This window comes from Anser cygnoides, chromosome 5, assembly GCF_040182565.1.
Source record: "Anser cygnoides isolate HZ-2024a breed goose chromosome 5, Taihu_goose_T2T_genome, whole genome shotgun sequence".
Classification (NCBI taxonomy): domain Eukaryota; kingdom Metazoa; phylum Chordata; class Aves; order Anseriformes; family Anatidae; genus Anser; species Anser cygnoides.
Window position 1 is genome coordinate 45,387,142 of NC_089877.1, and position 25,188 is coordinate 45,412,329.

Sequence of the window (25,188 nt, forward strand, 5' to 3'; positions counted from 1 at the left end):
GCGCTCAGGATTTTTCTCAATGGTGATTAAAGTTATTTAACTGCAAAGAGACTTTTGCCAAAAGAGAACTTGTGCACATAGTGTTTAGGTTGTGACTGTACTCATGATGGGTGTCAGAGGCATTTTGGAATCCTGCAAGTTAAACACAGCTGGTACAGAGAGACAGTGCTGAATTACCAAATGTCTTCAAACTGGGAATTTCAGCACACTTTCCCTCTCTTTCCTGTGTAACTCCTTCTGGTTCTGATTGCTGGGATTTTTATTTCTTGCATTTAAATGTGTTTTATTATGTGTTCATTAGCCAAGGCACTGGTTAGTTCAGAAGCACTCTGAACACTTGGAAGTAAATATTTACGTACAATTAATACTTTTCAGTTTGATATTTCTTTCTCAGAGGAGATTGTATATTTGTGCATGTTTATCAAGTGTTGATCTAGGTGACACTAAAGCAAATAAAACTACGCATGTCATCACTGATACCGTCATTTAATTAATATACACAATTTTACTTGTTTACAAAGCAGGAGAGCGGAGGTCAACACGCAAAGAAAATAAGCCATTTCCTTCCCACTTTCATCCCGCAGCTGTAAGATGTAAAACTGTAACTCAGCCAGCTCCAAGCCAGCCAGTGCAGTAAAAATGTGACGTGCAGAGCACTGGGAAGTCGCAGCTGCAGGCGTGAGGGAGGGGAGGAGGAAACACCATCACCACCCCTGCTGCTCTTCTGCCTCCTCTCATATGTGAGAAAAAGGCACTCACCTGCCTGGGGTGAGCTGACCCGTTCTGACCATGGGGCACATAAAAAGTGCTCTATAATTCCCAGCCCCAGCTGCTTGGCATGAGGTGATGTTTGCTTATTCTCTGGTTTTCATTTCATTTTCTGTCAAGCTGATTTATATACAGCTATTTGCAACACAGAACAGCTTTTTATCATCATTATTTGTCACTGATATCACCTATCTTTTGGTATGTTAAAATGTAGGCTCTGCTAAAATGGAATAATTATTTTTTCTGCTAAGACTGGAACTTCAATTTCTTGGGCAGTAGACATTTACTGCTTACAAGAAAACAAAATTAAAGCATCTCACATAAGCATCTAATTCTGCAATAATCACAGAGATACAGACTGGAAATACATTATTGTATTCCTCTTTTTTTTTTTCCTTCCTTTTAGAGGATCTGAGTAGCTTTTTAAAAGTAATATTACCATGGAAAGAGAATCCATTGGTCATGAAATCTCCACTAGTAACTCTTCTGATATCTTTTCAAACATTGCTGACTACATCTCCAAAATAAGCAATAAGAAGTAGATCTCATGTTAGAAAAGTTAAAAACAGCTCAGGTAATATGTCTTTAGGTCCAGCATAGGCAGGACGTAAATTCCCTTGAAACAGTGAGTGGTATTCCCTAACAACCAGCAGATGACTAATAAGCTGCTCACAAAGTATTGCTTCCAATTTTTAAAAACATTTCAGGTATTTTTGAAATATCCATTGAAAGAAGTTAAATTTCAACTTTCACAAAAGCTCAACAAAAGAATAAAAATCTGATCCATTCTGTCTTGCATTCTGTCAAATCTGTCTTGCATTTAAAAGCCCTCCTGAGTTAAAAGATCATATTTATATTTCTATTTAACATTGTTAGATTTTTTGCTTTGTTTTGATTACAAAACACAACACAACCCATTTAGAATAAATGCAAAATTCCGGTTAGATAATTAAGATCTGACTCTGGGTCTTTGCAGGCCTACTAAAGAGGAGGAAAGGCATATAATACTCTGTTTATTATCATATTTTATTCAATTTTGACATTTAAAATCCACTTCTAAGTCTCTTCTGGTCAATTTAATTTAAATTTAATATTTAAAATAATGGCAAAGTTGCTCAGGGGATGTGTAAACATGCAAAATATTAAAAACTGAGTCAGTAACTTCAATTGGAACCAGGATTTTTTTTTTTTTAAATCTTTTAACATTACTTTTGTAGACACATGATCACGTGACATTCAATTTAAGAAAAATGTCACATTTTTAAAAACGTAATTTTTTTTAATTTCTTTTAGTTAAGTAGCAAATTAAGTAAAGATAGTTAAATATTTTAATATAATAAATATAATGAATATGTAAGGAATTCCAATTATTTTTAAAGATATATAGATTAGAAATATATGAAATGTGATTAGAAAAGTAAATAAAATACAAGAATACATCATATAAATGCTATTCCAGTATTGATCAATTTTTAAACATTTTTAAAATTTTAAGAGATTTTGAATTGCATAATCCGAGTAGTAATGCCAATGTTACTCTGAAAATTTGCACTTGTTAGTTGTATTGCAACTTTATTCACACTTCAAAGCCTTTAACAGAGTAGTTCCAGTATTACTGTATTCCCAGTGGTGATGGAGAAACTCTGAAAGGCTATTTTCTCACCACATTCAGTAGATCACCAGCAGTATAATTGCTATTCAGTCTAAACTGTTTTGTAAATTAACATTTCTTAAGCTTGTTGTTTTGTTTTGGAGCCACATTACACCTTATACCCTTTATGACATTCACTGCATGGCTAGAGCTTCTTTCTAAATTCATGTTACAGCATATTTTTTTCCTCAGCAATTAGTAAATCATTTGCCCTGATGATAGAGAAATTGTGACAACTGTTGCAGTGATTGGCCCAAGGACCACCTTTGTCTTTCCTTTTTTTAATTCATGTATGTAGAAAAATATGCCAATTTACCTGAGAACTAGGTCTCCTTAGAAAACACTAAGGTGATCTTTGTTCCTTAGAGAACACCAAGGTGAATACCAAGTGGGAAAAGGGAAGAATACCAAGTGGGAAAAGGGAAGAAACATGATTCTAAAATGTGAAATCTGAACATTTAGTGCCTATCACATTGCTGTTTTGTTTTTTAATGGTAGTATAGTATACATCTAGAACATCAGCTCAAATCAAAGTCCTGTTAAAAGTTCCTCTGTCAGACAACGTCAGTGCCACCTCCCATGAGGTGGATGAGAAGAGAGAGGAAAAATAAAGTGGCTTGTTGGGCACTAGCCATTGCTTGCCAAGGACAGTGACTTGTTTCTTTTTCTGTTTGCTGGTGTTTAGCTACATCTCCATAGATGAAACCCTTCAGAGTCTGGAGGCCCATTCCTTCAACAGTTTAAGTAAAGTCACTCATATGTAAGTACTGCAATTAATTAAACGTAAATAAATGAATGCAGTGGTTCAAATAAATTTGAAGGTGTGTGGAGTAACTTACATGTTGATTTATGAGTTGTCATTCTCTTCTCCTCTGTAGCTAAATATTCCTTTTCTCATTTTCTTTCTCCATATTGTGGAGTCGGTCTATTTTTTTCCCTTGTGCTTTCTTTAGTTCCCTTGCTTTTCCATATCCTCCTAAGTGTAAGAAATTTAGTGAAAAATACGTAGGACTGCACTGCGAGCTCTGGCTTGATGGCAAGTTTATTTAAACTGGCAGCTAAGAATTGATTCTGTCAAGTTACTAAACATAAGTGTAAAACAGTAACATAAGCATAAGTAGTAAGGCCATAGCACAGAGCAAAATGGCACTAGCAAGAGACATGAAGAGTAACAAAATCATTCTGGAAGTGCACTAACAATATAAAAGAGCATTTGTCTGTTTATTAAATGGAATGGGGAATGTTATGGGTAAAGGTTTCTGACAAGTTTTCATACTTTTTGTTCTTATCATTCCTCACCAAAAAAAAAAAATCTACCATAAGTGCAACTAATATCAAGGACAAAGGGAAGAGATACAACTTAATGTTCTTTAACCTCTTCTTTCCTTATTCTTACTTATTATTTTCAGATTGTGTCAAACGAACCTAACATTAGGATGTTTAAAGTCCTGTATGAAACAAAGTCAGCTATCTTTGAGAACTTGCAGAGGATAAGTGAGATACCAGAAAAGAAAGAAAGGCAAAAACTGGGTCTGTCTTTTAAAAGAAGCTGTGATGAAAGCAGATTAACTTCAATTCCTGAAAAAAATCTGGAACCAGTAATCAAACTAATTGTGTGTAAACACAAAGAATACTCTAAAATGAAATTACAAGCTACATGGATTTAAGAACAAATCAGATCAGGCTATCTAATTTCCTTCTGCAACAGGAAGGTGTCAAAATTACAGTACTATGGCTTTTGGCACTATATTGTATGACTCTACACTATAAAAAGGCTTGCAGAACAAGGCCTAACTGAAATAGTACTGGGGCAGATATAAAAGTAGCAGGATACCTGCACCCAGAGAATTCTTGTCATTCAGCATTACCTGTCAAAATGAGAAGTTAATTTACTGAATAGGGCTTCACAGGATCCATCCTGCACCTGGTTCTCAGATCCAAATGAGGGCAATGCAAAGTGTGTCAGTATCCAAAAGCTCAGATAAGCTGCAGTTTGGCACATTTTAGAGATTTTCGTGTGCAGAGACTCCACGGAAGAGCAATGCCAGTCATTAAGGGTCCAGAAAACTTTATCTGAAAGAGTTTCTTGTCCGAAACTAGAATATGACAGAGGCAGATACATCTTTTAAGCATATAAAAGGTTGCTGCAAGGGATGAAACTATTATCCATTTTTCACACTGACAAAGCAAAACTAATAATAAAATTAGATTAAGGGGCAATCTAGGAAAAGCTTTCTTATGGTTGGCATAAATAAATACTATTACTTTCCTAGGGAATTTGTTTTTGTCACTGGAGGCCTTTAAGTCTGTAATCAGAAACTTCATAGGTCTATTTAACCTTCACTCAGAGAAAAAGATTGAACTAGGTGATCTCTCAACACTGCTCTATTTTCTATACTTTTCCTTTTAATTTATACAGTATGAAACAGAAGGGTTAATAAAAATAAAGGAGAAAATATAATTACTCTTACTGTAGATAAAGAGCAACTAACGCTGGAAAATGGAAGTGCCTACCCTACAAATCCCTGGCAGATTAAGTAAGGAGTAGAGTTCAGGATCCTGAGACTTAGTTTAGTCCAATAATATGTTCCTTTAATATTCCTGAATTGGTGTCATAGAAAGCTTTGGTGTTATAACAGTACTTATCTTTGGTTTGAATTTAGCCAGTCTCTTCTTCCGTAGATGGTTTTTCCAGGCCCATGTTACTCATATTCTCCCTTCCTGTTTCACAGTTGTTGTGTCTTTAGGATTTCTTGTTTAACAAAAAAGAACATTTAATGAAACACTTACTGGCATCCCATTTTATAAGTAATAAAGTATTTGGCACTACACACCTTGTGGTTCACCTTATGAGAAATTAAAGACAATAAAATACTCTCGGGCCATCTCATTTCGTTGAAGAGCTCTTCCATGCAATACCCAGGGTTGTATCATATTTAAATTACATGAATATAAAGTTTTCTTAAGGATGGCTTGAGGAAAAAATGAACTAGCTGGTTAGATAGCTACTATTATTTCTGTATTAGATTCAAAGTGAATAATGGATTAGAAATGTCTACCTCAGGATGTTAATTCATAACACAAAAAGGATCTCTTTCAAAGGGTAATGTAAGCTTTTGCGTATAAAAGCCACTTCCATAAAAATGTGCATCTTGAAATGTGACTACTTTAAAGGAGTGGTAGATGGAGCTATAGTGTTTTCAGTGCTGCCTCTGGCAGATGAAGGCTCCTCTAGAAACCATCCATTGTTCTACAGAATGCTTCAGCACAGAGCACCCAGCTGGCTGGCTGTAAGGCACTATATCCACACCCACTCTACAGGCCTTCTCCCCCAGAAGCCAGGTCAGAGCACAACAACAAGGTTTGAAGCCACCACATTATCGCACCCATGTCAGATCCATGGCCTGCACATGCCATCCGTGATGATGCAGCCTGTGTAGGAGTCAGTGGAGCTCAAGGGCACCTACACCTTCTGCACCTGTGGTACAGGCTCTGGGGAGGGCATGGCAGGGAGGAGTTTTCCTCATTTGTTATAGAGGGTAATGTAAGACCCCCTATATTTCTCACAAGGCACTACCAAAAAAAAGAAAATGTACATAGACAAACTATACACATATAATTATGAAAGAACCATAAATACTTCTCAAGACAAGACACCAGAACCAGAAGCTTACTCGCAAAGGCAAAACCCCAACCTCTGCAGCTAGCCCATGAAGAAGGGCTAACTGTACTACTCAAAAGCATTTATACACTTTTAAAATCTGTTTGGAGGTAAAGCATACACATTATTTAATCAGAGAATACACAAACATCTGGCAAATTAGGCAGTTGCATATAAACTGGAAAAGAAAGCTATTTATAAATTTGACTGTTTTTCTGAATTGCTTCCATAAATCCTCTGATTTGTTAACACTTCTCATTGTTGGGTTTGATTTACTTTCCAAATAACAAGATTATTCAGGGATAAATGTATATGTTGTGCTATGCATTTGTTTAATGTTCTCCACTTACATAGTTATTTTCAAAGAATTATTGCTAAAATAATACTGGATAAAGAGTAGTATAGGATATGTTAAAAGAAGTTGAAGTTACTCTAACAGTTTTGAAAAGAAGTCATTTCATAGAGGTTAGCTTTCATAGGTTCATTTTTTCATGGACTTTTCATAGAGCACAGTTTTATGTAAATAATCTTTTTACCCTAATTTAAACTTATATACACAGTTTAATTTTTAAAACATTTATTTTTCTACAGAGCTTCTTATGAGAAAATTTAGTGTTTATGGAAAGGAAGAACTAATTGCTCGGCCTGAGTCAAGTGCCATGTGAATAGGCATCCTGTGTTCGTCATCACTTCATGCCAAGCCTGCTAGTGTGCCTCACTTTTGATCTTCAGCACTCCATTTTCCTGGTCCTTGTTCCGTTCTGCTTCTGTGCCTCCATCTTGACTTCCTGTTCCCTCCAGACCTTAGCTGCACGTATGCAGCTAGTCCGTCTTCCCCATGAGCCATCTCTGAGCATATATCGTATTTATATGAACCTAACCCGTTTGAGTGCTGAGTAACTTCTGCAAAATGAGGTACTGATTAACTGCTGTGTTTTAATGAGATGGATCTCATTTCAGTTGTAATTAATTGCAAAATTCCCACTCTTTTAAGATTAAAATCAGGGCCAAGACTTTGTATTAATTTTTCCCCAGTGATGTTAAGTTGGTCTAACAATATTTTCTTATTCCTTATTTTTGTCATTACTGTTTCTAAGTATGTCTGCGAGACAAATTTAACACGTTTACAAATTCAGGACTGTCTTTCCCATACAGTGACAAAACTGTATTGTAGATACAAATGTGAAAGTGTCAGATTAGCAATGTCTGTGTGTAGATATCTTACTAGTGTGCTGTAGCTTGGTAGCATCAGACTTGAGAGCTTTTCGAGCTAGGTCTTTTTTCTCAGGAAAACATTTTCATGTAAGGAACTCCAGAAAAGCTTTCTTTTCCCCCTTCCCTGTGTCTCTGCTCACTCTCCTCATCTCTCCCTCACTTCTCCCCAACTCCTCCCTACTTCAAATGCTCTCTCCTCTTGAACAACCACATGAAAAGCACTTTGAGCGTATGGGAGTAGTGCCAAAGGTTGTGGTTCAAGTGGCTTGCCCTTGTATATGCAGCGTCATTTAGAGAACTTGCACGGCCTGCTCTCCATCTCTGCACTGGGCAAGCGCTGGGGCAGCTCCCCCAGGCCAACGCTGCACTTCTTGCAGCCAGCTCAGGGAGCCAGGTCATGGGATATCAGGCTGCAGAAAAGAGAGATGATTTTATCGAAGGGTCAGAGGCAACTGGAGAGGAAGGCTGAAGAGGGAAGAACTGGCCCTAATAGGAATCTGAATGAAGGGGACTGCTGTAAACCTGCAGCGAATTTCAGGGCACTGAAACTAGTGCTGTGTAGAAAAATCTTGTTAAAAGCTTATGTCTGGAGGTGGGGAATAGACAGGCTGAGGAAATTTTTTGGAGCTAGCAATGTGAAAGCTTGGCAGGTGTGTGCAGGTGGAATGCCACGGATAGCTGCATTTGGGGGGACAGCATCTAGGCTGCACAGGGAGAGGGAAACGTGGAAGTCTATGTACAAGTCAAAGAGGCCAGGGAAGCTATAGACAAAGTAAATCTAAGTGGAGAGGGGCCTAGTTATTACAAGAAAAATAAAACAGATGATTTAAAACATTTCAGAACTGCTGACCTAGATATCCTTATTATTCATACATGTTTCAGCACAGTAGCATTATATTGAGACTTTGCTCTGATTTGCAGTATCTGAGCTCTGGTCTTGAACAAACTCAGGGGTACATCAATATTGCAAAGCAAGTTTGAAAGATACGTCTGGTAAATGAATTTTAGAAGCCACATAAATATGTGAATGTTTTTGCTTTTTTAAATTCATGTAAGATGTGAAGTACCTTATTAATCTTTCTGGGATTTATTTTGCAAACTTGCAGCTCATTAAACCAAGTAATTCATCAGACTAATATTCAAATAATGATTATTAGTTTCAGTTTTAGATTAATTTTGATTTGGAACTAAATACTTGTGTCTGTTTATAAGTATGTTATTTATAGGTATTTGTAAGTATTATCACAGGACCTTAAGTATGCCACTAAGTAGTTTTCTTTGCACATCTGTTCCTAACACTAAAAGGTTTTTAAAGTAATTTCTTTAAAAAGCAAAACTTAAGTGCTATTCATGGACAATAAGACTTTGGTTTGATTGTGAACCTAGCACATTTTTAATTACTAGTCTGAGGGCCAGAAGTGAAGTTTAAAACTTTGTCTTTAAATCACACATAAGCCAAGTGTACATGGTTTCACATACTTTTAAAAAGTAAAACAGAATCTGAATATTTTGTATTGTAACTTTCAGTAATTTTATAAGTGTTCCACAAATAATTCTGTTATCTTAAGGGTAGATAGCATCAGCTTTCTTTCTTATTAGCATTTCTAAGTAATTTTAGTTAGGATTGTGAAGTGAAAGATTTGTTCAGGACACCTTTCACCTCTCTGCATAAATGCTCAGCAAGGATACCTATTAAATATCTTAGTTTTTTTTAGTATCTTTAAGCACTTTGCTCCCAGAAATACTCAGAATTGTTACATTGCTGCTGGGCACAGAATTTAAGCCCTGTATGCTAAGATTAAATTGTATTTATATTGTGTATCAAAGTTCCATTTCAAAAGTCGCCTAAAGTCACCTCTCATAGGCACTTATATACCAGGGAATTAGCCTACCAGACATTTTTAAGTATATACTTTGGCTGTATCTGCGTTTTAGGCAGCTAAAACTACTAATATTTTTTTCAGAGCTACTTTTAAAAGGAACCTTAAGTTTCTAAATCCGTGTGTTTCAATCTTTTCAATTCACTGATTCAGAAAAGATTACTGATAGAAGTGCAAATCCGGTCTAATGAATCTACCGATACTCAACAATCTTAATTTTTGGAATCTTTAGAAGTAATCCTTAAACCACAAGAGTCTTTTGATTACAATTTGAAAACTGCTATCATATAGCATTTAGGCAACTTTGAATGTGTACTATTCATGATTGATTCACGTAGAATAAATTATGAAATCTATCTTGTGTTATCACTATCCTGTTAACCGATGTGATCAGAACTATTTAATATCTTTCATCCTTTCAGAATTACTTCATAGGCTGCAATACTGATGGAGCTACAGATATCCTTTATGTCTGAGATTTTAGAGAAGATTCGTTCCAGTATTGTGATATTAATGATGTTTGAGTATGCAAAACAAGGACAGTTTCATGAACAGAACTAAATTTGAAGATCTTTCTCTTTTCCATGCATATGAAATGAGAGGCCAAATATTCAGCCAGTCAAGTTCAAGAAACACATTTGACTGGACTAGAAGCAGAGAAAAATGAATTTTTCTCCTGATTTTTTTGTAAGCTTAACATGCACTTGGGTCAAATCACCTTTTCCCTTTTTATACCTCTCTAACCCACTTTCTCATCCATTTTGAGAAGAGACTTCTAGGCAACTGTTTGTCTAAAGTGCCCACAACGGGCCCTTTTTGTCCTTTCAGACTATAAGAAACCTCTATAATACAACATCTAGGATGAAATGCAATTATAAAAATGTATTATATTTCAAAGTACACTTCTTCCCTAATCCCAGCATCACCAATTCAAGGAAATGGAACAGCAAGGGCATAAACCTTTCCCCATTGTTCAATGTATATATTGATTTCCTCACTAACAGTCTTTAAGCTTTTCTCCTATTACTGTGCCAAATGTCTCATCTGGCAATTTTAAATCTTTTATTCACAGATTAACTAGTATTTCATTTTGCTCTGTTAAACAGCACTTGCCCTCTTTTGGCCTAGTTACTTAATAAAATCTGCTTGAATCTCATTCTGTTATTCTGTGCTTCCAATTTTGGTACCATCTGCAGATTTTGATTTCTTACTTTCAATACCCTCCTCCAAACTGCAGAGTACTATGAATAGCAACAAGCCAAAACTCAATGACTCTATGATAGTCCAATATATTATGCATTTCCAGACTGAATGTTGATCTGAAAACTCTTTCCCTGGAATACATTTGGTCCACAACAAAGGAATATGCAGCCAAGAAGCTCCTGACTCCAACTTTTCAAATGTAGCCAGTGATGGAAAAAACATGTCAGTTCAAGTTTACGGAGCAAATTCCACTGTTGGGAGTATGATTGCTACATAACTAATAAAATAATTTGAGAGAAGCAAAAGACTGACAATGAAGATTTCTCTTAATAACAGAAACAGTACTGTTCAAAGAAACTAACAGACATGAAGAACATTTGAATACGGTGCTATAGTAGTAGTTTTATAACTATTAACTACATCAGTTTAACATACAAGTAGAAGCTAAACCCTTGTCTACCTACAATGTAAACACAGTAGAAAATGAAGACTTGGAAGATGGAAAACTGTTTTCTCAGTAAAGCAGCATACATAGAAGATGAAGTCTTGGTATCTGTCTCCACATACTGATTTATATATTGTCTTATCTTTTCCTACTTTCATTTCTCAGATAACTTGGTTATAAAGATTTTATTATGTAAGAATGATTCCAGTGGCAGAGGTATTCTTAAAATCCAGCTTCCTGATACCCTGTGTTGTCAGGACTGATCACTGATTTGGGTTACTTGGCAGTGCTAAGGCATGCTAATTTAAATACTACTGTTTTGCACCATGTCTATGCCCACTTTTTGGACTGACCTAAAACCAGAACATCACCCACAAAACCCACACCATCATGCCACCCATTTTAACTTTCATTTTAACATTGCTGGTTTCTGTTACAATAAAGAAAGAAAGAAATGATTAATCATTAATTATCAATATAGTAATGTTCTCCTTTCTTTACAGTGAAATTCGAAATCTTAGAAACTTGGATTACATAGATCCAGATGCCTTTAAGAACCTCCCACTGTTGAAGTATCTGTAAGTACTTAGCATCTGCAAGTAGTTGGCACTTAAGCCTTACAGATAACTTTTTTTTTTTTACACGACAACAGTTTATTTGCATTTCATTTTGGAACTAGTTGCAATGCTTTTCCATACTTATTTTAATGACAGACCACCAGCTATAATAAGGGGTTGGAACTTTACTTTTGCAAGAAAGGAAAAGGTACACAAATTCATCAGTAATTTCACTATTCTTGTGATCCATTAAATGTCTTCAATACACAAATTTTTGCCTGACAAAATTCCACAGCTAGTATTCTGCTAATGATAGTGCTGTCATACTACATTTGTCTAGGGAATAGTGGGAAGAGAGATACAATAGAAATTACACATCTTTTCTATTTGTTGGATATTTATATAGAGTTTTAAAGAATATCCATCAGCTACATGTGACAAATAAGTCTATACCTGATTTCATATGACTCCTATGGTAGAAAGGAGTCTTGAGGGATTCTCTATATCCTAGTGAAGAGCAGCACAGAGTAACCAAACCATAGAATTATAAAATTATTGCACAGGAAAGAGAAGATAAAGAGAATATCTTATGTAATTTTTAGTAACGTTCAGAAGACTCTGGAAAGGGTTGCGTGTGTGTGGTGGGAATAGCAGCAAGGAAGAAAGATTTTCCAGATTTTTGCTGTGTATCTGAAAGCGATTAAAAAAAAGGTGGGGGGGAATGTAATCAAAACTATTGAATTTCAAAGTAGTTTTAAAATTTGAGAACTATATTTCCTGAACCCTACGGAATTTCAGAAATAAGGGGAATTAACTGTATTCATGTTAGAAGACTGTTTGGAAGACAAGATTTTTCCTTTTTAGAGGTATTTCAACAGCTCTGAGCCTCAATGAAAGACAGAGGATTTGGGGCCCAGACAATAGTCTGAAGCAGCCTTAATCTCACAAATGAGCGCAAAATTGTATTTTTTTTCTCCCTACTCACTTCACAGGCTACTTCCCTCTGCATACCTACTTATCTTTTATTCTGTGTTCCCATCTTTTAGATTCTATCATTTACCATAAATTTAGTATTCTGATTTTTTTTTGTTTTTTAACTTCTTCCATCCTTGTATTTTGGACAGTTGATTATATGTGAGTTGATTGACAATAGAGAAATACTGATCCTGCACTGTTGAATAATTTAAATACACTGTATGTCTTTATTTGGTGATCCACTATATGTAATTCTTTCTCCTCTGCTTCAGTGGTATTTTTAATACTGGACTCAAAGTATTTCCTGACCTCACCAAAATCTACTCATCTGATGTGAACTTTTTACTGTAAGTATCTGTCCTCACCGTTAGAATTCTGCCATCCTCAGATCCCAAGAAAACCTACAGTAAAGGCTTACATTTTAGAGAAAAATACCAAATAAGTCTGTCAAAGTACTTTTCCTCAAGTTGTAGTTCAATGATCATTAGTATCAAATCTGGGAAATGCCAGGTCACCTAGCACTAAAAATTTGACGTAGATGAGACACAATCTCATTTCTCTTAAGTTACAGAAAGTACATGATACGCAGTTTCTATAGGTCTTTTGCTCTTGTTTTTACGCTGGCTGTGCAATATCTGAATCAGCCTGACATCAGAATAGCATGGGACCTAGTCTAACATGCAGCCTGCTAGCATGTAGTCAGCCTGTCAACATCCTTCTAACAGATTTGTGCTGGCATGGTGAGCTTGCGGTACACATTTTTGGATACTAGCATCCACTAATGTCCCACATTATTGAATCATAACCTCAGCTGGCTATCTGCCTTCTTTCTTTTGAGCACAGACAGCTCAAGAGCAGGAGAACTGGAAAATCTTTAAAGCAATTGTTTATTGTTACATTTCTAAAAAAGGTCAGAGTTGGCCTTAACCTTAAGGAAGGTTTCACAAGAAAGAGTTTTAAGGAAACCTTCACATTTTCATGAAGGTTTATTTTACTCCAAATATGTTGCTTCATACAATTCATGTTTTAATACAGAAAACCCCAAAACACAAAAGGAGTTTAAAAAAAGCAAATTACCAAAGGTTGGAAATAGAGTTTCTAAGTCCATAACTCAGGAGCACCTTGGTTTCATGACAATGAGGTCAGCTCAGGCTGGCACATGTGTGCATCCATGCGTGCAACCCTAAGAGTACTTCTGAACATCCTAAATGTCTGTGCTACAGCAAATACCAAAAAGCCTTGGAAAACCTGGGAGGCCACAGCACAGCATGCTGTGCCTTCGCTAATTTGCACTGTTTCCTCAGCTTGAGCCCATCACAGGCCTCCTTGATGAGACTGAGTTCACCACATGCTGTCTGAATTCACACTGCTCTTACTACGCCAGTATAGTCACAGGCAAACACCCATAAGTTTGGGAAAAAAAAAAAAAAAAAAAAACAGATCTGTGCTGTAGGAAACTAGTAGCAACTAACATCAGGCACAGCCACTCTTTATCCTAAGAACCTACTTGCACTGCTGAATTTTAATTATTGTATCTCAGTGCTTCTGGACATACATTACCAGGCCTCAGACTGTGGTTGATTGTTAACGAGCTGCTAACACTAGTAAGAGCCCTGGGGCTCTGCGGGAAGAGCTAGCAGTACCTCTAGCATGACAGCAATCCTACATGTAAATTCATATCCTCAGCTGATGGACTCCATTAGTCCTGACTGTAATATCCTTATTTCATAACTGCAACAAGCACACTTCTCCCTTCCCTAACATCACAGGGCTCCTTCAGGGTCCATCACTTTTGCCCTGTGTGTATATGCCTACAGCACACTGAGGGGAATTGACAATGGATATCCATCACAAGCGGATGCAGCAACCTCCAGCATAGCCTCTTGTGTCCATAGACATTGATGTAATGCTGGTAGCACCAACGCATTTCACTAGCTCAGATATTCTGAACTCCTTTCTTTCTCTACTACTTCCAGTCACTTCCCTTCCCCTTACTTTTCATACTTCTGCCCATAGTGTGATGGATAGCAAGTCTTCTTTCTGTTACCAAAACATCAGACAGCAGCCTGCCAGTACCAATTCAGTCAAGGCAGAAAAGCCTTTCACCCAGAAGCCTCCTGTGAACAAAGAGCCACATCTTTCCTGGAAACTATTTGGCCTCACTGTGAGAAGACACCCTTAAGAAAGGGTGCCTACCTCCTTTCTGTCACTCACCTGGTTTCACAGTAGTTGGACGAGGTACAGGTCTTCTTTTAGAGTCACAGCATAAGCCTATATGAATAGATACCTTGCCTAAATGCTCTTGCCTAACCTTACTTGTACAGTCATATTTCAAGCACAACTCTGTTATCCCACTGAACAAGCAAAACAGGAAGAGTGATAATTCACTACTTTTAAGCAAGACTTCCTAGGTGGAGCCCTCTCTAATTATCTACAGTCCTCAGCTGGAAAGAATTGTCCTATTAGCAAGCTTCACCAATTTACTTGGGTTTGCTCACATAAAGCACTCCTACATCACACTAAAACACCTTAAAAACCATTTACTTTAGCTGAATTAAAGACCTCTTCTTCTGCCCACCTTTCACCCCCTTCCTTCCTCTTCCCTGATGGCTTGAAGCAAATTGCAGAATGGCTTCTTGGAAAAAGGGAGTGCAAACATGGCAGGGGTGGTGTATCTCCCACTGTAATCCTTAAAGGTATTTCAGAAACAAAGAGTACTGCTCTTAAAAGAACAGGCATTCCTTTCCATTTAGAAAGCAAACCCTATTTCTTTCTCTGTGCCCTAACCTGCAATTTGAGCCCAAATTCAGGGTTGCAATCAAGCCAAGGAGGAAGAGCAGCTCAGATGAAGACTTGCAGGCTGGTAAAAGTATCTCAGTCACTACTTAGGTGTTACAGTCTGTATATGGTAGCAGCATTCAGACAGAAGAGGCTTGACAGCTAGATGGACTAAGTAAGAAGCTATTAAAAATCAGAACTATTATTCTAGAAGGTAACTTGCAGAGACCTGATTGGTGGAGTACCTCAGGTGTTGTTTCAGTGCTGCTAAGTGGTGTTCCTAGTCCAGTTGGAAAGAGCCCCATGTAGGGCCACCAAGGTGATGAAGGGTCTGAAGCATTTCTCTTATGAGGAAAGGCTGAGAGAACTGGGACTGTTCAGCCCAAAGAAGAGAAGGCTCAGGGTGTATCTTACCAATGTCTATAAGTACCTGAAGGGAGGGTGCAAGGAAGACTGATCCAGGCTCTTTCTAGAGGTGCCCAGTGCCAGCGCAAGAGGCAGCAGGCACAAACTGGAACACAAGAGGTTCCGACTGATCAACAGAAAACACTATTGCTATGCAGGTGGCTAAGTACTGACACAGGTTGCCCAGAGAGGCTGTGGAGTCTCCCTCCTTGGAGCTCTTCAAAAGCCACCTGGACGTGGTCCTGGGCAACCTGTTTTAGGTGTCCCTGCTTGAGCAGGGGAAGGGTTGGACCAGATACCTCCAGAGGTCCCTGCCAACCTCAACCAGTCCATGATTCTGTGAATGGTCGTTGTCCCTGCTGTATTCATGGTCTGCCATTAGCAAGGTAACCCTCAGAACTGGAAATGCTGGCTGTTTTGCTGAAGAGCCTAGACCTGCAGTAAGCAAGATTTTACTTCCCAAGGATCTTCTGAGACTAGAGGTAAACCTTGTGCTACCTCCTGCTCCATAATCTGAAGCTGCTACGTTTGCCTTAGCTGTAGGCCTCTAGGATGGAAATCTGAGTTAGCTAGAGCTCTGAGTGAGATATATTTAATCTGAAGAGCTACTAGGGAGATCCTCAAATATCAAATGGGCTTCAGCTTAAGCATTATTGTATTGTGAATTAAACCCTATCCTTACTATATAGAGAGAAACAATAAGTAAACAGGCTATATGAAACAGAAGTAAAAGTTCATACAACCATTGTGTCTGTGCTTCCAGCTGAGTAATTTGGCCTCATAGACACTGACAGAAGTGTCCCAACAGTGCAACTTGGAAGAGCTCATCCCTCCCAGTGACAGCAGGGTTTAACTGAAGTGTCCTGATTGCAGATGCTTTTAGCCAAGATTGAGATTATTACTTCTTGGAATGACTCTTACACTAAGTGAAAGCAGAACTGGATATCATCACTGTTTAGAAATGCCTATCTTGAAATTGCAGGTGAATGCTTCAATGAAAAATAATCTTTTCACTTCTGTCATCAAGAAAAAGAACCTACTCCTGAAGAATAGTAGGTTTCGAAGTGATATATAAGGTATAGCTGGGGAAAAAGCATTTGTTATATCAGTATTCACCTTTGTGGTTGTCCTGGTTTCAGCTGGGATAATTTTCTTCCTAGTAGCCAGTATAGTGCTATGTTTTGGATTTAGGATGGAAATACTGTTGATAACACACTGATGTTTTAGTTACTGCTGACCAGTGCTTGCATAGCCAAGGACATTTCTGCTTCTCACACTGCCCTGCCAGCGAGGAGGCTGGGGGTGCCCCAGGAGCTGGTAGGGGACACAGCCAGTACAGCTGGCCCAGACTGACCAAAGGGAAGTCCCATACCACATGGCATTGTGCTGAACAGTAATATGGGGGGAGTTGGCCAGGGCAGGGGGCTGCCATTGCTCAGGGACTGGCTGGGTGTTAATTGGCTGGTAGTGAGCAATTGTGTTGTGCATCGCTTTCTTTTTCTTTTTTTCTTTTTTCTTTTTCTTATTAAACCATCCTTATCTCAACAATGACATCTTGCGTTTTACCTGTTTTGATTCCTTCCCCCGTCCCACTGTAGGGGAGTGAGCAAATGGCTGTGTAGTGCTTAGCTGCCTGCCAGGTTAAACCACAACAGTGGCCTATAAGCAACTTAAAAGTAAACGCTTGTTTAGAAAAATAAAGCAATCTGAGAAATGCCAAACCAGAATAATTTGTGATGGAAAACAGCTACTGGTGAAAACTACATGGAATGAAGATGGTTGTAGTACAATTCAGTGTTAACATATAATATGCACAGGAAAGGAACAAAATTGTTCTCATCACATGAACTATTGTTAGGACTTCTCAGCTGATGTACATTATAATCTGGCCTTAATAGATCACGTCTCATCCACAAGAATGTCATCTGACAAAAATAAAAATGTGCAGAATATTTCATTTTCCAGACTGTAATATGATTCAGGAAAAAGCAGGAAAGGGACAATCAGACACTTGTTTCTGCCAGCTTTTTCCTCCTCTCCATTTTAGTCATAGGTTTTGTTTTTTCTTTGTCTCTTTATCACAACAAAGTTTTGCTCTGAGGATACAATTTTCTGAAGTATTTCATTAAGGTTATTTATTTATTAAAGTATTTCTTAAGAGTGGGAATTAAGTATTTAAGAAATAACAGACGGTGAAACACTCATTTGGACAAGAGTTGAGAAAATTCATTAGGTTAGATCACACAGTAAATTTTTATTTCACTTGTGTTAGATGCAGTTCTGTAAAGTGAAATGCCTGTCCTGAACAACGTATTATCTGATGGCTCAGCCGAGCATGGCTAAACAGCAGGATCTCAACTCTAAAGTCATTTGGGTTGACTCAATTGACATTGCAGCATTATTTACTTTGCTAATTCTTTGGCTTTCGGGAAAGTGGATCTGTCTGTGCTGTTAACCATGGGAATCACACTGGCTGGCACACCTCACCAGGACTTTAAAACCCATCTGCTTCACAAGCTCACTTCCTGACTACCGGAACGTGCTTGATTCTTAATCATCCCACTTGTCACTTCTGGCCGTAGGTGTAACTAAACAATTATTCTACACTTTTATTTATTATCAAGGGAGAGAAGAATTAATAATAAGACTGTTCTGGAGAAGCTCTATTAGGCAGATGTTTGACTGTGATGTTTTGTCTCCTTTTCCAGTGAAATTGCAGATAATCCTTTCATGACTTCAGTGCCTGCAAATGCTTTCCATGGGCTCTGTAATGAATCTCTAACCCTGTAAGTCCTTCCAGTTTAAGACACAAGGCAATTATTTTGTCTTGGTCTCTCAAGCACATGGTAATGTTAAAAAAATAACTTGGTTCTGCTCTCTAAGTAGTTACAGAGAACAGTAGTAACAGAGAAGCATCAAACATAGTATCCATAATCTAGTTTGCTTAAATCCTCTACCGTGACAGTAATTTGAATCAAGCTGCTTTTCTTTAAACTAGCTTACTAAAGCATTCTAGCTTTTGTACGACAATGGCAAGAAATGGTTATACTGGAGAAAATCAAAGGCAAAAACTTGTAGTTTTCCTTCTCTAAAGCTACAGCATGGTTAGAATTGTATTTAACTTTTTTGCAACCTAAGTGGCACATACTATGAAAACTAATGGGTGGCAAGTGCCAGAAGTCCTATTTAAGAGAAAAAATGTTCAGAATTATATTTAAGAATAATAATACAAGAATTACATCTAATTCAGTTATGCAAGTCATACTCGGTGTGAGCCACAAAAAAAGGACTGAGGAGAGGGGAGAGAAAATGACTGTAATGAGTTAGGATCTCAACTAGGGAGGACAGCATTAAAAGGCAAAAGAATGAATTCTAAAGAAATTTGAAATATTCAGGCAGGTCTTACAGTAAAACGGTACCTATATTGTATGTATTATTTCCTTAATCAGTCCTTGCAGAATTCTGTTTCCTTGTTTTTAGCTTGGGAGTGGGAAAGCTATGGCAAACCATTTTAGTCGAGTTCTATCTTTGCTATAAAAAGAAGTAAAAAGATAGCACACCTGCCACACGGTATTCTTAATTCAGCAAGAATGCTGCTGGGCATCTGCTTGACCTTGCACTATAATTGCTACTTCTTCAAGATATTAACTCATCCATAAATGTGCTGTTGCCAAGGAAAATGGTACATAAGATGATAGGTATTCAGTTACTGAAGCATCCCAAAATACACTGATTTATTTATTTATTTTTTTTGCTTGCAGCAAACTCTACAATAATGGCTTTACCAGCATCCATGGTCATGCTTTTAATGGGACAAATCTAGATGCTATGTAAGTAGCAGATCATTTTCTTCTTTCAGGGAAAAAATAAAACAACAAACAAACCACAATTAATACTGTATTCTTGCTGGAGGCTCTCAAATGCATATCTTATTCTAATTGTTTTTAAGGAGCAAAAAAAAGGATATTAATTTCAGTCAGCAATAAAAATACGGGCATTTTAATGTCTCTTGCAGTGTGTTTTGATTTGAGGTATATATATATTAATAGCTCAGAAATAAAATCATGGCAGGTAATTCCACTGTGAATTTTGTTTAACTTTCTGGCTTGAAGCTATAATAAAATAAATTATGATCAGTAAGATTTCTAAGAGTATTTCAAAGACAATTACGCTGTTTTACCTACAAGGCAGTTTATTTTAATAAGTGTAATACTGATAACGGTAGCAGCCGTTTCACAGAAATCTCTTACCTGAAAAAAAAAAAAAAAAGAAAAAAAAAGTAAGGTGCTGGAAGCAATTGAGAAGAAACAGTCATTTGCACTAGAAATAAGGGATGTGCATGTCCAAAACATGAAGCAACCATTCCAGCTTTCCCTTCACCTTCTTGTAGTTTCTGGAAAACAACTATCTAGTGATTAAATATCCTTTTTACACCATTCCCAAAATAATCTTCATCAATCATTAACACATAACACATCTCAAAAGATTTCAGAGGCTCCATTCAATTTGACAGAGCTTACTCAGCTCCTACAGAGGCTTGACTGGAATCTGGTTGGCAATCTATCTCATGAGTTAAAGAGCTTTTTTTATTGCGAGCTCTTAAGTTAACCAGAGAGGCATGAGGATACACAAGTATTGTCAGTACTTCTTTGTTTTAAATAGGACTTGAATTGTATAAAAAAATTCTGTAAGACCATTTTTCACATGGTCTGAATCTTTGCAAACCACCTTTTCTTCCTTAACAGCTAGCTGGACTTCTTGAATTTTGATAAGATTCAAGTTAAAACAAAAAAATTGGGATAGGTCTTATTTTATTAACTTTAGTTCAGTTATTGACATTTCATATGAAAAAGGAAGTTTTTCATGGTGACATAGCGTTTGTACTAGTGCCTACAAAAATCACAAGATGTAAAATATGGCTAAATACATCCAGTGTCTTGACCAAATCCCTCTAAGCTGTATATGAAATGCTTAATACCTTTCTAAGTATTAGCCAATATATGAACTGTGCAGCTCTTCCACTTTGACAGTTTGTAGATGATTTTGTAGAATTTTTTCTTTTTCCTTCTCTGGTAGTGTGTAAGGGCTATTGCTTCTGGTCTTATTGGAATTTTCCTTATTATTATCAAGTGAAAATGTAGTTTTATGTGATTCAGCGGCCGAAGCATCTGCTTTATTGAATTGGGTGGAAGTAGAAAAGGAGAAAACACGTATCAGGTTCTGCAGATACTGCTTACTTTTTTTCAGAAAAAGTTTATAAGTAGTATTTTTTCAGTGAATCTTTCCAGAAACCGGTTATGATGTGCTAGTTAAAAGCATTAAAGAAAAAAAAAATATACTAAAGAATTAAAAACAGGCTTACCTTCAGGGCTTTGTCTACCAGCAGGAAAAATGGTTCATTACAACAAACAGTTTTCTCCTAATTAAATCATATGATGTTTACCTAAAGCAAAGCACTACTCCAGATTTACAAGGCAAACTAGGGGGCAGAACATCAGTGATGAAGTCTTTATCTGTTTGATAAAATATATTGAAATTTCTAAACTAATTTTCTGAAGTAGTTTGATTACCATATACCAAGATAAGGTGTAATTCTGTTGAGTGCAAGCTTGGAGACTTGTTGTTTCTAACAGCAACATTAAGTTAATGCAAAAGGCAAATATTTCATTTTCTGTATTCTGACATTTCTGATTTGAACTCCTGTTTATCTAACACTGAACTGCAAAGAAAGTACCTGTTTTCCTCTGGGTCTGATGAGAGGCCCTTTGGACTAGATGTAATGAAGAGCGAAAAAGAGTAATAGAAAGAGATTTTAATGGGTTTTGAACGATGACCTCAAGGAAGAAAACAAGCAAAAAAAAAAAGGAAAACATTGGGATTTTTTTTTTGAGAAATCATTCAAAGATTCCATATACCATCTATAAATTTTAAGAAAGAAATTTCTCAGGGGATACCTTCTACAACGTAGCGTGTCTTTCAACCACTCTTGCAGTATTGACTTATGTAATTTAAGGAGGTGAAAACAACTAACGCAGATATAGGTGTGGAGTTGTGCATAAATGATTTCCTTCATCATATTAAATAATGGTGCTACCTACTAAATCTTCTCATTCAACAAGGATTTGTGTTTTAGACCAAGCCACAGTATATCTGTACTTGTTTTATAAAGACAGGGAAGTAAAGGAACATGAATGAAGAGGTGAATACTTTTACTGAACAGTGTTCATCTGAAAATTGAATCCCTCGTCTAACACAACATTAAGATCCAGTTTGAACTGTGTCACTTCTGCAGACTTTCTCAAAGTGGTGCTCCTGCACCAATGTTTATTTCTGCAAGGAAGGAAAGACATTCCTTAAAAATATAGTTCCAGTGAAGGGCAAAATATATTTGAGATGAGCTTTTACAGAGCTAAATTACTGAAACGGAGAGTACGCAATCTCAAAATCTAATCACAAAAATAAACTCCAAAGGAATATATTTACTTTGGTACACACTCCCAGGAACCATTTATAATGGCTGGCTGAGCTCAGAGTCAAGATAAGCAATGGTGCGGTAAAAGCACATGATGAATCCTTAATATCGCTAATTTACCAACACACGTCTTTTGTCTGCTCATCGTTTCTTTAACCTTCATTTCATAAACCAACAATATTTAAACAGACTAACACGTTACATGTCCAGAACCCATTTAATGCTATAGTGCTGCTCTGTAAATGTGTGGCTAATGTTGTTTTGTGGGTTTGGTTGTGGTTTTTTTTTTTCCTCCCTGTTTGTTAAAATCTATGGGCTTACTTTAAAACCAGAAGCTGAAATAAAACTGTAACTTTAGTTGGTTTTAACTAAGTGATCCTTTGGAAGAAAATGTTGAAAAAACTCCCTTCTTCTCTAATCTGTTTATTCTTATTCCATCACTCCTTGTGCTGCTGGTTGTAGGACTGCTGTAAACCTTGTCACTGAAATAATCTAGCTTAAAAAAAAAAAACAGTAGAGAAAGCTGTGTCCAGCTATAATATGGGGGATGGCATAAATGACCTTGGACTATGAAAGAAGAGAAATAGAAGTTTTTTAAACACTTTCTGAAAAAAGAAAGGTATGTGGAACTATATATTACTTAAAATATCTGGTCAGTACTTTTCATTCATATCCTTAACCCCCAGAGGAAAATACATTTTTAGGAAAAATATTTTGTAAAAATATCTTTGGACCTGTTGGCATTTTTCAGTTTTTCATCTCAGTTGAGGAGTTTGAATATTCAGTATTTTGGTTTTCTTTTACCATCTCATGTTCTTCCCATTTGCTCTGTATCTCCAAAATGGTATCCCTAAGTAGTTCCCAGAACGCTTGCAGTAATTTAACTTTTATACCTGCTCCTTTTGTTTACTTTTAAAGAACTTTTCTCATACATATGTATTTCTCCTTTTTGCAGACTCTAACTGTGGTGTATTCTTTGGCTTTTTTGGGCCGACAGAGTTGCTGATTATCAGTACCTGGTGGTTGCTCTTACAAAAGACTTTAGACAGTAACATTTTGAAACAGATCCCAAGAGCCACTCAAGTTGAAATCAAGAACTGTTTTTCCTCAGGTGGACTCTCTAACTTGTTGCTTTATGAAGCATGCATTGATAATGTCTTAATACTCATATCTTTGTCATGCCCTGACATGACATTGTCCTATTTTACACAGCAATTTAAATGCCCTATTGCTGTCTCATGTCCTCCTAATGTCTCTTGATGCTCCTCTGCATGCTACAGTCACATTGTCCTGATGGGGTGGTGGTAGTACAGACTTGAAAAAATATATTTCCCACCTACCCCTGGAACTTGAGCCCATCAGTATTAGTCATTGGTTATTAGCTTATCATTAGCTTATTGATCTGATTTAAAAACAAAATGAACAAAACCCCTCCTTTTACTGATAGCACTATGAAACCATCCGCTTATCCTACTCTAGACTTCCTGTGTACTTTGCATTGTGATGTTGATGACATCTGATTGCCTTCCACCAATTTTCCAAAACGACTGTTATTCTAATGTCCCCACTGAGGGCAGATATTCCACTTCACCCATGTGATTTGTTAGCCTTTCAACCTTTGTCTATACACATGGGTATCACTATTGTGGTTTTCTTTTCTGCACTGCATTTAAATGACATTCTATACCATTTGGCAATGCGTAAAAGCAGGATTAAAGGAACTCTTGGAAGGAGTTATGCTGGCTGTACATAAACTTTCTTTATCAAATAACTATTCACTAGAGTCTTATTTCTTTCCATTTTTAAAGAGGTACCTAACAAAATAAAAGCTTAAACAACTGAAATCAATTAGCATCAGGAAATTGTACATTCTGATGCGCCTGACTCATCTATGTGGAAACTGGCAGCTAACACTGTAGCCCCTCCTTGGTAACACATGGTTATGACCTTTCCATAAGTCTCCACCTGGCTGTTTCTATTTGTAAGTAAGACTTTTATTGCATATGTAAATTATTATATTTAAGGTTTATCACTCACTATGGTGTTTAAATGTTGGGGAAAACCTGGCTGTATAACAATGTCTAATTATTAAAGCAGACAGGTTGTATTAGGCAGGTTTTTCTGTCCTTCAAAACTACAACCTAGACGTTGAAATCTTAGATTAATTCTTAGCTCTTGCTCTGTTTTTTATTTTTGTATTAATTTGCAGACAAAACCATGAGGAAATTTGCAAACTGAAGCAATAGTTCAAATCAAAGGTGACTAGGCTGTCATTTACAGAATATAAAAGTCTGAGTTCTTCTGAGAAAGCACAAACGTAAGATGATACTATAATGCCACATATTTTTAAAGAAACAAAGCTTATTTCAAACACCAATAGATAAGGAGAAAGAATAAGCTATTTTTCTCTCTAAGAAGCAAGCCTTTAGGCATGGGCAATGTCCAATAAGTAACATGCCAGAAATTTTATCCTGGCATGGCTCCCTAAGATTTAGTGTTGTATAACCCAGCTGAAATGCATTTACTTCTGCTCATTTCTCACTATGGTGATCAATGTAAGCTTGTATACAACAACTGTTATGGAAAATTTGCCAATGACTTCAACTAGGATGGAATTAGAGTTTTTACTTGATTTTTTTTCCAAACCAAACAAGTGCTTTGACTTTGTTTTTACAGCCAAACCCCAGTTCACCTATCTGAATTTGAAAGATTCTTCCAGCGCAGAGGTAAAATGGTGGTCTTCCGCATTTTCTGAGTTGACTGAAATATCTCCACAGCCACCATCTCAAATGGTGTTTTTGTTACAGAGGTTAGAATTAAGAAAGGTTTGACAGGGAATATACCTCTGCCACTAACTTACACAGTGGGCACAGCATCTTCATTGACACCCTCTGAAAGCAGGTGTACAACCTTCCTTTTTTTTTTTTTTGTCTTACTAGCTACGTCACAAGCTAGCTTTAAGATCACAGAATCACAGAATCGTCTAGGTTGGAAGAGACCTCCAAGATCATCTAGTCCAACCTCAGCCCTAACACTAACAAGTCCTACACTAAACCATATCACTAAGGGCTACATCTAAACGTCTTTTAAAGACCTCCAGGGATGGCGACTCAACCACTTCCCTGGGCAGCCCATTCCAATGCCTAACAACCCCTTCAGTAAAGAAGTTCTTCCTAAC

General features: G+C 37.0%; 1 protein-coding gene and 1 long non-coding RNA gene across 6 annotated transcripts in view; one reads left to right on the plus strand and one right to left on the minus strand.

The window, feature by feature from the left end:
- Positions 1-21,996, minus strand: part of LOC106044544 (uncharacterized) — a 40,075-nt gene extending 18,079 nt beyond the window's left edge. For all 3 annotated transcript variants that reach the window (XR_010831912.1, XR_007161767.2, XR_001212332.3), the window contains exon 1: positions 14,570-21,996. This is a non-coding gene — a long non-coding RNA (uncharacterized lncRNA). The remainder of the gene's footprint in view (positions 1-14,569) is intronic.
- TSHR (thyroid stimulating hormone receptor) overlaps positions 1-25,188 on the plus strand; it is a 67,327-nt gene that overhangs the window by 24,214 nt on the left and 17,925 nt on the right. Inside the window, exons 3-7 of one of the 3 annotated variants that reach the window (XM_013194615.3) lie at positions 3,105-3,179; positions 11,327-11,401; positions 12,628-12,702; positions 18,247-18,324; positions 19,300-19,368. In XM_013194615.3, coding sequence (XP_013050069.3) covers positions 3,105-3,179; positions 11,327-11,401; positions 12,628-12,702; positions 18,247-18,324; positions 19,300-19,368 — 372 coding nt within the window. The remainder of the gene's footprint in view (positions 1-3,104; positions 3,180-11,326; positions 11,402-12,627; positions 12,703-18,246; positions 18,325-19,299; positions 19,369-25,188) is intronic. The other 2 variants (XM_066998170.1, XM_066998169.1) reach the window with 2 other exon arrangements.